The sequence below is a fragment of the Entelurus aequoreus genome, linkage group LG01 (genome assembly GCF_033978785.1).
Source record: "Entelurus aequoreus isolate RoL-2023_Sb linkage group LG01, RoL_Eaeq_v1.1, whole genome shotgun sequence".
Lineage (NCBI taxonomy): Eukaryota > Metazoa > Chordata > Actinopteri > Syngnathiformes > Syngnathidae > Entelurus > Entelurus aequoreus.
This window is the reverse complement of record NC_084731.1, coordinates 70,583,517-70,598,516: the sequence shown is the minus strand read 5'-3', so window position 1 is coordinate 70,598,516 and position 15,000 is coordinate 70,583,517. Positions and strand designations below refer to the sequence as shown.

At 41.0% G+C, this 15,000-nt stretch overlaps 1 protein-coding gene across 2 annotated transcripts in view; it reads left to right on the top strand.

Moving 5' to 3' along the window:
- Window positions 1–15,000, top strand: part of mtor (mechanistic target of rapamycin kinase) — a 361,262-nt gene that overhangs the window by 41,104 nt on the left and 305,158 nt on the right. For both annotated transcript variants that reach the window (XM_062057517.1, XM_062057510.1), the window contains exons 14-17: window positions 2,607–2,729; window positions 2,789–2,872; window positions 2,961–3,053; window positions 11,376–11,510. In XM_062057517.1, the coding sequence (XP_061913501.1) occupies window positions 2,607–2,729; window positions 2,789–2,872; window positions 2,961–3,053; window positions 11,376–11,510 (435 nt within the window). The remainder of the gene's footprint in view (window positions 1–2,606; window positions 2,730–2,788; window positions 2,873–2,960; window positions 3,054–11,375; window positions 11,511–15,000) is intronic.

The following is a 15,000-nucleotide window of genomic DNA, read 5'->3' as shown; positions in this document are numbered from 1 at the left end:
TATATTTTTATTGTTATATTTTCAGAATGTGTTTGTACTATTTTTGGCCAAAGTAAGACAAAGAAAACAATCTGAAGTTGTCTTTATTTTTTACTTTTAATACCATGATTTTGATAGTCCGTGTGCACAGATGTTCCTCCATGCGGCCCCTGAGCTAAAATGACTTGGACACCCCTGTGCTCGATGGACGTGGGCTGCAGTTTCCATGTAGCGCATGTAGAGGGCAGTAGAGGCTCGTCTACACCAGAATGGCATCTTTGTATGGTCACAGTGACGGCAGTAGGAAAATACCTTAACAATTCTTTATTAGACTATTTTTCACCTGTGTTGAATAAGTCTCAGATGACCGACAATAGTGTGGTTGAAAATTAAAAAGTACTTTTAATAAGCTCCATTGGAAGGATGTTCCAAGTGCGGCTAGTTTTGTTGGCTCGGGGAAAAAAACAATAACAATAAAAATGTAGGAAAAAAACTCAATACAATTACAAAAAGCTGAAATTGTAAAACTACTAATAATATACTTTGTCAGCTATACCACAAAGTTTTGTCTTTAAATATGTATAAAAGCTGTTTTTAGCATTTTGTTTTAACAAAGTAAAAAAAATATCAAAATGCCCTCCGCATACTTTGACTCTTCAGTATGTGGCCCTTGGTGGAAACAGTTTGGACATCCCTGATCTAAATAATTAGAAGCACTCAAAATAAGAAGAAGTTGATTAGGAAATAAAAATAAACAAGGTAACACTATTGATTCTAATTAACTAATTATTTCTGAAAAATTGTAACTCCAATAATAAACGCTGTTAAATGTGTAGATGAGTTAATATTAGTTATTATTAGAACATTTTTGACACATTAGATTATGCAGTAGCATTGTTATAATTATTTTTCTGTCCACAGGAGGTGAAATCAAAACGTAAAAATGTGAGAAAAAAGACAAAATGACGAAATGTCCTTAAAAAAACAAACCTTTTGATATTAATAATTAATTATAATATACATTTTCACCTATAACACAATGTTGACACAATATTGTGTTATGAAATATTTGTAAGAATTTTTTCCCCAAAATAAACACAATAAACAATACTTTTAACTGATTGATTATTTAGAAAAATTATGACAATAATAAACGCTGTTAAATGTATAACTGAATTAATATTTCGTGCTGGGAGAATTTTTGACACATTAGATCATGCAGTAGCATTTTAACATTTTTTTCAAGTAAGTCATATTGTTATTATTTTTCTGTTTTTACAGGAGTGGCATACAACACATTGTGGAGAAAACAAAACGTAAAAATGTGAGGAAAAAAACAAACATTTTGATACTAATAATTAATTATAATATACTTTTTCACCTATAACACAGAGTTGACACACTATTTTGTCCTTAAGTATATGTAATACCTGTTGTTAGCATTTATTATTTTTATTTTTTTCCAAAATACAAACAATATCAAAATGCACCCTGTGTACATTTTTCAATACGCGGCCCAAGGTGGAAACAGTTTGGACATCTCAGCTCTATTGGGAACACGCCATTTTGTGTGTCTGTAGCTTTAATGCTCATGAGCTGTGTTTGTCCAGTAATTATTGTTCCATATACAGCGTAACTGTGCACTTGTCCAACTTAATAGATGCCATATATCACCTACCACAATGTAACACAGGGGTGTCCAAAGTGTGGTGCAGGGACCATTTGTAGCCTGCCGTTCTAAGTTTTGTTGTCCCGGGGTGTATTTTCGATATACAATCAAATAAAATGTACAATGTGATACTAATAACTAATATGTTTTGTCCCACTTCTCTGTGAGCGCTTTGAGTATCTAACAATAGAAAAGCGCGATATAAAATCTAATCCATTATTATTATTATTTACCTAAGTCACAAAGCTGACAGACATTATGTTCATGGCTAAAAGCATAAAAAAACTGTTTACCACCTTTTAAATATATTTTTTACACAATTCGAGCTCTCTAGAAATGAAATAACACCCACAAAGTCACGGTTAAACTCCGTTAATCCAATATAGTATTGCTTTCTGAGGCTGAGCAAATCAGGGGCCACGGTATTGAACAGCGAACTGATTGGTTTGGTCTAACCTCGCGGCCAATAACATTGTAATGTTGATATTTTACGTACATTTTAGCTGAAAATGTTTATTTAGACCAAAAGTCCGTAAAATATGCATTTTTAGAGTGAAGCTGCAAACGTTGACATGGCGAGGAATTATTGTCTGTTTTTAACATTTTTGTTTACTAAATAAGCAAATGACCCCTGCTTGCTTTGACTTGTCTGCATGCGGCGTTAGGTGGAAAAATTAACATTAAGGAGCGGTACAGGAGGACACTAACGTTAGCAACACTAGCATAGTTATGTTAGCTACAGTGCTAACGTTACACTTGCATTTTAGCAGCAACATCATGCGAGGTTAGCATGTTCATTGAAGGAAACAAAACGGTCAAATTGACTGGCTGACTGTTGGCTCTGTCTCCGGCATCATTTTAAGATGTATAGCAAAGCCTATAGATGAACAGGATCTAGTGAAACATATTTCAAAAGCACAACGGGGGAATGTCAGCTGTTTTTGTTTGTTTGTGGCAGATCTTAACCGAATTGGAGCACAGCGGCGTGGGCAGAAACAAGGAGCAGAGTGCCCGTATGCTGGGCCACCTGGTCTCCAACGCCCCCCGCCTCATACGGCCCTACATGGAGCCCATCCTCAAGGTACCGCCTCAACTGTGATGATGCCAACGACCTTCTGCTTTTAAACTCCACTTTTGCAGGCTCTCATCCTCAAGCTGAAGGACCCAGACCCCAACCCTGGAGTGGTCATCAGCGTCCTGGCCACCATTGGTGAGCTGGCTCAGGTAAAGGGGGAGAGAGGGAATGTTCTGAGACGTGAAAAGGAGAGTGAGTTAATAACAGGAACATGCTGTATTATATGTTCCCTGTCAGGTGAGCGGCCTGGAGATGAGGAAGTGGATGGACGAGCTTTTCCCAATCATCATGGACATGCTGCAGGACTCGTCCTCATTGGCAAAACGACAGGTGTGTGATAATAGTGACTCTGTCATCGGTTTTTCTTCCCGTTTCTTTCCCCTGAGCAACAGTTGTTGTTTATTGTTCTATGAATACATGCTTGGTTTTGTGTCGTGTGCAGACCGCACAAAATTGCAGCATCAAATGTTCAAATCCCGGACGAGCCCCCAATTATGTTACGGTCCCAGTTGCCGGTGTCTAGAGGGAAAAAAGTAGCAAAAAAAGACAGATGAGCTGGACAGACCTGTTCAAAAGACAGTTTATTTTGAAACTACCGCATTTTCCAGGCTATATAAGCCACACCCACTAAATTTTAGTGGTTTATTTTTTCCCCCCATATATTATTAGCACCAGACTATAGGCTGCAGATATATACGTTGTGAAATTAGTTATTTACACAGAAATGCTTATTTACATACCTTAATTGTTTCCAAACAGTGTCTGCAACACAGCAGCAAAACGGCTGATCAAACAAAACATCGTCATGGACCCACTAGCTGTGGAAGCTAGCTCTCCAAACAGTTAAACAGACTCAATAAGAGGAGTGGTCCACTCCCGGCTAGCTCTCCAATCAGCTAAACAGACTCAATAACTCCACTGTGACTCTACTTCCTCCTTCTCCTGTCCCCCCCACCTGCTGTTTCCCCAGTCTAGCTGTGCTCCTTATCTTAGGAATGTAATGGCAGTCTCAACAAAGACAGCGCTCTGACTCTAACCAAGGACACTCGAATCCAAGCACTTTGTACCACACGAGACATTAGCTGATGTAAATATGACTATAGGAGTTTTTAGAAAGAAGTAACACTTAAATATGGATATGCTTCCAACAAGTCCCCCTTTAAGATCTTCTAATAAGATCTTTATTATTTGTACAAAACTTATAAAGCACGCCCCACATTAAAGTAGGTGCTGTTTTTTTTGTCTAAGCAAGCTAGCAATAAAACAACAGCTTATTTACATGGGAGATAGATGGAAGGAGTCCACGTCAATGTCGTCATGGTCAGGGAAGTAAACCAACAATTCTCGAAAGTCTTAAAGTTACCACTTTGCTAGACCCCCTTTAGTGACACTTAGCCCAAGGGGCGATAAAGCAACCGCATGAGGCTATGATGGCCAAAAAAACTCCGAATGGAGACCAAGACAGACTTAATTAGGTCAGTCCACCTGCCTAATGTGTCCCTAGACAGGGCCTGGAGGCCCTTTAAGGCCCTCTGAACTGAGCCATCGGGGGCAGTGTTGTTAGGAATGAAGGTACAGCATTGGTCACCAAACATTGCACACACTCCTTCTTCCTTGGCTAGGATGCGGTCAAGGGCTATGCGGATCTGAACGGCCCTGAGGGAGGTCGGGGCAAGTTGTTCAGCAAGTCCCTCAACGGCGTCACGAGTCAGGTTGGTTAGTCTCAACGGCGGCGGGGAGTTAGAGAGGCCGCTGAAACAGGAGTTCCAAGGGGTGTTAATTTGGTGAGTGGGGTCACCAGTCCAACCATAGCACAAAGCCCAACGGCTGACGTCGGGATTCTAATGTACAATCTGTGCTTCCCACAACACCAGAATAAGTCATCTTGTGCCCAAGGGCCTATCCTAGAGCCATCTATCAGTGTGGTGCACCAGTAACGGTTGATGTCACCCAATTTGTTGGGGGACGGAGAGGGTCCTGTAATTTGAAAACGCATGTAATTCAGCTTTTGGGCCACAAAGGGAAGAAGTCGGGTGGCATTGTCAACAGAAGGGTACACATGTCAGTCAACTTAAAAGGGGCGGGGTAAGTGTGGGAAAAGGGACGTCCAGCGGAAGAAGCAACACAGTCACCCAGGTTTTGGAATCCACCTGAGCCACAGGTTGTCTGCACCTGCTCCTAAGGTCAAAGGTCAAAGTTACCAGGCCTTCGGTGGTGATGTCATTAGCACGCACAGATGTGAGCCTTTGAAACACCACCGAGGTGGGGTGGTACTTTAGGTGCTACAGAGGGTGTAGAGGTAGTTAACGCCCTCTCAAGGACATTAATTTTAATAATTCCTTTCGCGTCTGTATCAGTCAGGTCAAGCCCCAAAACAACATAAAAGGGACGATGGGCACAACTTACCAGAGTATGTTGTCTGCATCCGACACCAATGGTTCAGGGTTGAGTCGTAACAAATATAGAGGTTATTACCACGGTAATAGCTATTGTGTCCCCCGTAATTAATCACACTGCACAGGTCAAAAAATAAGTCTTGCTATCCCCTTTGACCCAGTCTATTTAAAGTCAGCTGTATGTTCTTAGACACTTGTCAGTCACTGTCGTCAGGAAGGATGAACTGAGACACAAAGACAGTAGAACACGCCCAAGCACCAGTCCGTCAGGGAACACTAGTCGGGTGTAACATCCTGCCTTTCGTCTATCAATATCAGAGTAATTTAGGTAACAAAACGGGGATAAACATCAAACTTTTCACTTAATGTAACGACACAGATAGTTATGCTGCAAACAAGCAAGAAAAAATAAGAAACATTTAGCATACTGGATTGGTCTCACACAAGGATATATAGAAGTTGAAAAGAGTAATGTAGGTAGAAAATCTCTCTCGTCTCCTGGGCTGAGGGGCATGGGCTGAGGGGCAGATGATGTGGCGATGTCAGCAATGACATCCGCTGGTAATCTGTCAGGTTCTTCAGCTGTAGTGCAGAGGGAGAGGTGGTACCAGGTGTCCCCTCCACCAGCCAGTCGAAGGGCATGGGACGTCCGTTCCACGACCTTGAAGGGACCAGTCCACCTGAGCTCCGTCCACTTGCGTTTGATGACCTTGATCTTGACCCTCTCAGCGGGCGGAAGGGAATCTGTACAGAAGACCATTTTGGTTTTACGCTGAGTCCTCCTTCCATGGGGGGGCTGCTGGTCCTGTAAATGGCTGACCTGTATGCAGCTCATAGGGTGAAAAACTCAAAGGGCGGTAAAACAGTTTTATTCACGGACCTTCGAATGATCATTAACGCTAATTGCAACATGTCAATCCAATTAAATTTGGTCTGTGCACAGATTTTAGCCAATTAGTTTTTGATGTTCTGGTCCATCCTTTCAACCTTACCTTGGGACTCAGGATGGTACCCCAAACCTGTGTTCTAGTCCGAAAGCCTTTTCGACCAAGGCTAAGTGAGTATTTTTTTTTTTTAATGGTTGCCGTTGTCTGACCTAATCTTTTTGGGGAAACCATGTCGGGGTACTAGGTCATTCACAAGTCATTTAATTACTGATATTGCATCCTCTTTTGAGGTTGTTGTTGCTTCCGGCCAACCACTGTGATTGTCAACACAAGTCAGTACGTACCTTTTCCCTTGTACCGTATTGATCATATCAGTGAAATCAAAGACTATACATGGTTCACCCTCACCTCCTCCATATTCTAAATTTGATCTATTAAACTACTATCGATGTGTAAAATCGTTATTTTCAAATTAAAATTAGTTATAACTACGTTAAAACTATGGAATGTGTCAGAGTCGGATGATTGTCGATTTTGTTCCAAGGAGTCTGTATCCACCCTCACTCACCCCCTTCTGTTTCTGAAAAAAGGACTGTGTTAGTCATACTATAACTTTCAGAAACATCTAAGAAAAAGGTCAGCTAATAGTCAAGTAGCGGAGGACAGGTCATGTTTGAGGTCAATGATTGTCTCTTTAGCCTCTATGGTCCACTGGGGGGTGTTGTTAGGGTAGGGGACCCCTTAGCAATATCACAATTAACTCAAACTCAACTAAACCCTAGCTTTTATGTAACTTATTCAATATGGTGAAAGTAACAAATATGCTTATATTTATATTGTCACCAATACTAGAAAAATACTACCCTTGTGGCGAATGCTTTAGCAATAGTATTTTGAAATTTTACCACACCTGGTGGCCCCAATAATTCATTAAGTCAAGCTCATGTTGTAGAAAGTTGAATGATGCAGACACGTTTGTTACTGAATACTTTCTTTCAGACTTCTGTCTTGACGACTATGTGTATGTAATGAGCAACTATAATTATTTGATATGCTTAAATGTGTAATGTGTCGTTTTAGCTCAGCTGTTGTGTAGCTGCTAGCTCCTCGTAGCCTACAGGTGTCTAAAGTGCAGCCCATAGTTATGTGTTTAACATAACCATGGGCTAAACCTAAACAATTGAAAATGTGGTATTTGGGTGTCGGTGTAATGTTTGGCAGCTACGCCGTGTCTTATCATTGGACCTAAGTTCTTTGGTTTTGTAGGCGAGACAGAGAGCAAGGGAACAATGTGGGACACTATTGTGTCCATCTTATACCATGCTAGCTGTTGCAAAGATAGGTCAACATGAGCAGCCACACCCTGAGTTCCAACATATATAAATAATCATAACATATGGCGAGTCGGGTGGCAGAACACACGGAAGCATCTCAGTCAGTCAGGGTTTTCACCGTTAGAGCAGTTGGATGTCAGCCATTCCTGTTGTTTCAGGCTGTGGTATGAGCTCATGGAGTAGTCTTGGTAGTGGTGTCGCAGCTGGGTGGTTCAGCCGTCAGGTAACACCAGCAATGTTCCTTCTTTGCGATTTGAATGTCAGGGTACAGTCTGTAAAGGAGGTCCAGCAATCTGAACCGGAAGTGGTTTGGTGACAGGTAACCTTCTTGTGACCCCAGCGAAGCCTTCGACCTTTAAAGAGGAAGCACACAGTTTTTTTGGTACCTCTGCATTCAGAATCGAATGGGTGGCTGATAAAATTGTCCGTTGACACTCATGTCCAGCAGGGGTCCTGTCGGTACTTCCTGCTGCGGCTCCTGATGTGGGCGTCCTCTTACACGCCTTCGTGTTCGTTTGTTGGCACGACGGAACCTTTCCTGTTCGGAAATGTTCGGACAGTCACGACTCCAGTGACCAGGCTGGTCACAGCCGAAACAGTGTCTACCCCAGACCGGCTTTGAAGCATCGTGTTGTCCACCACCCGAGTCCAACCGCACGTCTGTTGAGGATTCTTTCCTCCACCTGTTGGAACTCAAAAGCAAGGTCACCCACTGCTGAATATACCCTAGCTGATCTTTAACCTTTTATCTTCAGCGATCTGTAATTTAAGTAGTCGTTTCCTTGTTGCTCTGTCATTAGCCCTATTTTGCATGGGATGAATAAAATGTCCTGCCATATATTGTTTTTGGCACCTTGTATATCAGGGTTAACTTCGTCCAAAGTGTTTGGCCAAAGGTTCCCTCCCGGAGGTACAGGTGGGAAAGCAAGGTCAACAATGGCTTGCATGTATGCATCGGCAAGAGACTTATATTGCAGTATGTCCAAAGTGTTAATGTCATGTGTCAAAAATGTCTGCCGGAGAAAATGGTCAGACGTGTACAAGGGGTTAATTTTCGGAGGCAGGATTAATCTTAGAGGGGGCGTGTTAATACCTCCTTCTCTTGTCACTGGAGTAGGGAGCGGTGTCCTAGTCAAAGTCTGGGCGGGTCGTTTGAATTGTCTTGCGCATGCGCGGCAGACAAAAAACCAATCAGTTCATTCTGTCATTAATCATCGTTTCTTTTGCTGCATTTCGTTTTTCCACGTAATCCCCGTTTACTTTTATCATACGCCAAACTCTTAAATTCTCTCCCTGAGTGTTCCATTTTCACCAGCGCGCACACACACACACACACACACACACACACACACACACACACACACACACACACACACACACACTCAGCAGCACACACACACACGAGCACGCGTAAGCACTCCCGCACACACACACACACACGAGCACGCGTAAGCACTCCCGCACACACACACACACACACACTCAGCAGCACACACACACACGAGCACGCGTAAGCACTCCCGCACACACACACTCACACTCAGCAGCACGCACACACACGAGCACGCGTAAGCACTCCCGCACACACACTCAGCAGCACACACACACACGAGCACGCGTAAGCACTCCCGCACACACACACTCACACTCAGCAGCACACACACACACGAGCACACGTAAGCACTCCCGCTCACACACACTCACACTCAGCAGCACACTCTCTGCGTTTCACTTTACCATAAAACTTCCAGTTACTTTTTTTTAATTTTTATTTTATTTTATTTTACCAGACGTTTGAGTTCACGACTTTTCGAGTATTGTAAACTCCCTCTTAACCCTTTCAAGGAACGTTCTCCTTTTTTTTCTCTTTTTTTTTTCTCTACCTGCTAGTTCCATTGTCGACAACTGTCCATTCAATTGATCATTACACAGTAATGATTAATCACATTTTTCCCCGACCGCCATCACATTCCTGTCTGTCACACTCCAAGGCCATGTGTCTATTTCTTTACGTTTTAGTGTCTTATCTCACTGGGATCTTTCAACCCGCTTCCTTACGTTTCAGTGTCTTATCTCACTGGGATCTTTGAACCCGCTTCCTTATGTTTCAGTGTCTTATCTCACTGGGATCTTTGAACCCGCTTCGTTACGTTTTAGTGTCTTATCTCACTGGGATCTTGCAACCCGAACTCATTAAGGGACGACCAAATTCCCAGGGTAAGCTACACCCAACTATTAGTTCACTCGTCAATGAAACTGCCCGTCACGGTAATCGAGACACAATGGCCTGAGTTGACCACTTATTTACAATTTTAATGCAATGGCAGGCTCGGCAAAAATGCAATCAATCTATCAAAATCACCAATCTGTGCCTGGGATTACAAAACAGTGTTTGACTTACAGACTTCAGGACAGACTCCTAACGCAGATTTTATCTAAAAAGAAAGGTTCTGCTTACCTTGAATTGGCCAATTGAGTCTGTCCAGAAGATTGCAAGAAGTCATCAATCAACAGCGTGCCATCCCGGACGAGCCCCCAAATTGTTGCGTCGACCAGCATTCCTCCAATGGGGAATTCAAATTGCTAGTCTCTCCCAGATTCTTTTTATGGCAATACGCTGATGTTTATATTCAATCTCCAGGCAATAGTTGGTATTTTGTAGTTTATTCTCAAAGCTTAGAGGACAAACCTGAGAACAACCCAGCACCCAAGCGTTCCCTAGCCCGGTCCAGATCGGTCTACCAAAACCCCGGAACTCCTGTCTACTTCCTCCTTCTCCTGTCCCCCCCACCTGTTGTTTCCCCAGTCTAGCTGTGCTCCTTATCTTAGGAATGTAATGGCAGTCTCAACAAAGACAGCGCTCTGACTCTAACCAACGACACTCGAATCCAAGCACTTTGTACCACACGAGACATTAGCTGATGTAAATATGACTATAGGAGTTTTTAGAAAGAAGTAACACTTAAATATGGATATGCTTCCAACAGTATATATATATATATATATATATATATATATATATATATATATATATATATATATATATATATATATATATATATATATATATATATGTGTATGTATGTATGTATGTATGTATGTATGTATGTATGTATGTATGTATGTATGTATGTATGTGTTTGTGTGTGTTTGTGTGTGTGTGTGTGTGTGTAAAAAAAATAAAAATAAATTATTTTTATTTATTTATTTTTTGTCATAAAAAAATACAATCATGCGTGCTTACGGACTGTATCCCTGCAGACTGTATTGATCTATATTGATATATAATGTAGGAACCAGAAATATTAATAACAGAAAGAAACAACCTTTTTGTGCGAATAAGTGTGAATGAGTGTAAATGGGGGAGGGAGGTTTTTTGGGTTGGTGCACTAATTGTAAGTGTACCTTGTGTTTTTTATGTTGATTTAATAAAAATAAAAAAAACTTTCATTTTTATTTTTGTATTTATTTCTTGTGCGTGGATCGATTGATACCAGGCCGCAGAAGAAATAAAAAAAATAAAAATAAAAAATAAATTTTTTATTTTTATTTTTTAATTAAATAAACATAAAAAACACAAGATACACTTACAATTAGTGCACCAACCCAAAAAACCTCCCTCCTCATTCACACTCATTCGCACAAAAGGTTTGTTTCTTTCTGTTATTAATATTTCTGGCTCCTACATTAAATATTAATACAGATCAATACAGTCTGCAGGGATACAGTCCGTAAGCACACATTATTGTATTTTTTTATGACAAACTCCCCCCCCCCTCCCCCCCAGTTCCGTGGGACAAATTTTCAAGCGTTGAACGGTCCGCAGTTACAAAAAGGTTGGGGACCACTGATGTCGAGAATATTTTTACCAATTGTCCATATTTTGAAATGCAAACGTTGATGCTCCTCTTAGACACACGTAACAAAGGTGTTTGTGGAATAGTAGAACTCATCAAGTGTTTTAGCACATTTCACTGTCAGACAGAAATGCCTTGGCGGCTGACCTCACCCACTCTGCTGGTGTGTGTCCACCAGGTGGCGCTGTGGACCTTGGGCCAGCAGGTGGCCAGCACGGGCTATGTGGTGGAGCCCTACAGGAAGTACCCTTCGCTCCTGGAGGTGCTGCTCAACTTCCTGAAGACGGAGCAGAACCAGGGCATCAGGAGAGAGGTACACTCACACACATGCTCAACAAATTAAAGCTTGTCTGTTTGGACTTGCAACACTGAATCATCATCATGGTACAAATATAAACACTGCACTTTTCCACAGAGACATGCAACTTCTGATGTCATTGATAAGTGTTTTGTTTTTTACCTCTTACATAATGACAGACTCATTGTTTTGCCTTTTTGTGGTTATACGGTCCTGCAGTCAGAATTTCTCTGTTGTTGTTTTTATTATAATTGGGGGTGGGGAATCCATGAAATAGTGGTTCAACTAATTCAACAACAAATACAAATATTTAAATAAAATGTGTTTTTTATCAATCAATCTTTCAATCAATTATTTGTACAATCCCTAGTCACGAAGTCTTCAAAGGGCTTCACAGACTTACGACATCCCCTCATCAGCCTTAGACCTCAGAGTCATATAACTTGGTACTTGACACGCGCTAACTGTTAACTTTCTTAGCAAAGTTTACAGTCGTAGTCCTCAAGAGTCATATAACCTGGTACTTGACACATGCTAACTGCTAACTTTCTTAACAAAGTTGACGGTCGTAGTCCTCAAGAGTCATATAACTTGGTACTTGACACATGCTAACTGTTAGCATGTTAATATTGGCATGGTAACGTTCTAGTCTTTTTGCAGCCATACACCTCAGAGTATTATAACTTGGTATTTATTACATGCTAACTGCTAACTTTTTTAGCCAATTGTACAGTCTTAAACCTCTGAGTCATATAACTTGGTACTTGACACATACTGTTAACTTTAGCATGCTAACATTCCTAAAATGTTTGGTGGTTGGTCAGGGCGTTGTGAAAGTAATACAAATATAACAAAATAATTTCAGCATAACATTTTTTATTTATGAATTAATTAATAGGGATTCATATTGGGAAAAATGGCAAAAGATGACTAAGTTTAAAAATATAATTTTCTATCAGCAGCCACACAGAGTAACCATAATTACCATATTTTTCGGACTATAAAGCGCACTTCAATCAAATAATCAAAGTTTACTTATATAGCCCTAAATCACGAGTGTCTCAAGCCACAACAACATCCTTGGCTTATTTATGAATTAATTAATAGGGATTCATATTGGGGAAAAATGGCAAAAGATGACTAAGTATAAAAATACAATTTTCTATCAGCAGCCACGCAGATTAACCATGATTACCATATTTTTCGGACTATAAGGCGCACTTCAATCAATCAATCAAGGTTTACTTATATAGCCCTAAATCACGAGTGTCTCAAGCCACAACGATATCCTTGGCTCAGATCCCACATAAGGGCAAGAAATAACTCAACCCAATGGGGATGACAATGAGAAATTTAAAATCCTTTCATTTTTTCAAAACTCGACAGTGCGCCTTATAACCCGGTGCGCCTAATGTACGGAATAATTTTAGTTGTGCTTACTGACCTCGAGGCTATTTTATAAGTGTGTCCAGTAGATGGCAGTCACACATAAACGATACGTGTAGACTGCAATACGATGGCAGTCACACATAAGATATATGTGTAGACTGCTATATGACTCAAGTAAACAACACCAACATTTTATATGTTCCATTGAAAATATAGAACATTACACAAGACACTCAAAAATCTATCAAAATGCTTTACCTGCAGGTCAACCTGCTCAGTGGCCTAGTGGTTAGAGTGTCCGCCCTGAGACCAGAAGTTTGTGAGTTCAAACCCCGGCCGAGTCATACCAAAAACTATATAAATGGGACCCGTTGCCTCCCTGCTTGGCACTCAGCCTCAAGGGTTGGAATTGGGGGTTAAATCACCAAATTATTCCCGAGTGCGGCCACCGCTGCTGCTCACTGCTCCTCACCTCCCAGGGGGTGAACAAATGGGTCGAATTCATCCATTTTCTACCGCTTGTCCCGTTCGGGGTTGCGGGAGTGCTGAAGCCTATCTCAGCTGCATTCGGGTCTTGTCCAGGGTACACCCTGGACAAATCGCCACCTCATCGCAGGGCTGGATGGGTCAAATGCACCACACCTAGTGTGTGTGACTATTGTTGGGACTTTAACTCGAACTTTTAGTACGACTTTGGTAAGCTATGAAGCCGCACCGCTTGATGGATTGTACTGTGCTTCAACATACTGTAGGAGTATTACTATGGTGTGTGTATAAGGTAAGACATATTATCTGGCGTTTTGTTTCCCAATATAATGCAAAAGCATTTTTTTTACCTTTTGGTACTTGCTGATCTGTATTTGGGATCCGCATAAGTCCTGAAAAATTGCCCGCATCCGCCTTTGTAGTCCGTGCCGACACCGTAGTCTAAAAGTTTCTTCTTTTTCTCCATCTTCTTGTTATGGGACATTCATCCTCCGCTGTTGCCATTTCTAATATAAAGTAGTGTAAAGTTCTTACTTATATCTGTCAGTAAACTCGGTATAGTGAGTTTACATTATTCACCCAAGGAACTTTAGTTATTAGAGAGTTCCGGTTGGACGGTTTTTCCTGGGACACATTTCTGGCGGATGAGGAGATGCTGCTCCGTTATTAAGTAAAGTCTGAATGTCATTAAAACAGTTAGCTCCATCTTTTGACACTTCTTCCACTCCCGTCCTTGCACGCCACACTGCTACAACAAAGATGACGGGGAGAAGACGCTGTCGAAGTGGAGGCACGTAAATAAAAGCGCCCACAAAACGGTGCATCCTGAAGCGACTTGAAGATGATGTGTAAAACATCATCTATGCAACATTTTGACCAAAGAACCACCATCACATGTTATGTAGACCACAAGGAAGTATTTTACATTTAGAAAAAAATAATAATATGACTCCTTTAATGCGCCTTATAATCTGGTGCACCTTTTGTATGAAAATAGACCTGATTAGACCCGCTCATCGGCAGTGCTCCTTATAATCCGGTGAGCCCTATGGTCCGGAAAATACGGTATATGTATTAATTTATCACGGAGAATCTAAAAAATTTAGGAAAATAAATGTTTGAATAAATACATGAATTATTTTCTTTATTTAAATTATTTAATGTATGAATTAACATTGCAGAAAGTCAAACACAAATCGGAGTATTTACATCACTACATATATTGTTTCTATTATTTATTTGTATTTGTTAATGTAGTTATGAATGTTTACTAAGGAACAAATAATTGACAATGTAAATCTCTAAACCAGTGGTTCTTAACCTGGGTTCGATCGAACCCTAGGGGTTCGGTGAGTCGGCCTCAGGGGTTCGGCGGAGGTCAAGACACACCCGACTCATCGTGCAAATAAAAACTTCTCCCTATTGGCGTATTATGGATACCCCCAAACAATGTTCCCTCTAATTTTCCATCTGATCTGCAGGTGTGTTAATTTGTCGTGAGTTCATGCACTGTGTTGGTTTTGTTCTTTGAACAAGGTGATGTTCATGCATGGTTCATTTTGTGCACCAGTCAAAAAACATATTACTTTATCTTGAATTTGAAAAAAATACACTACCGTTCAAAAGTTTG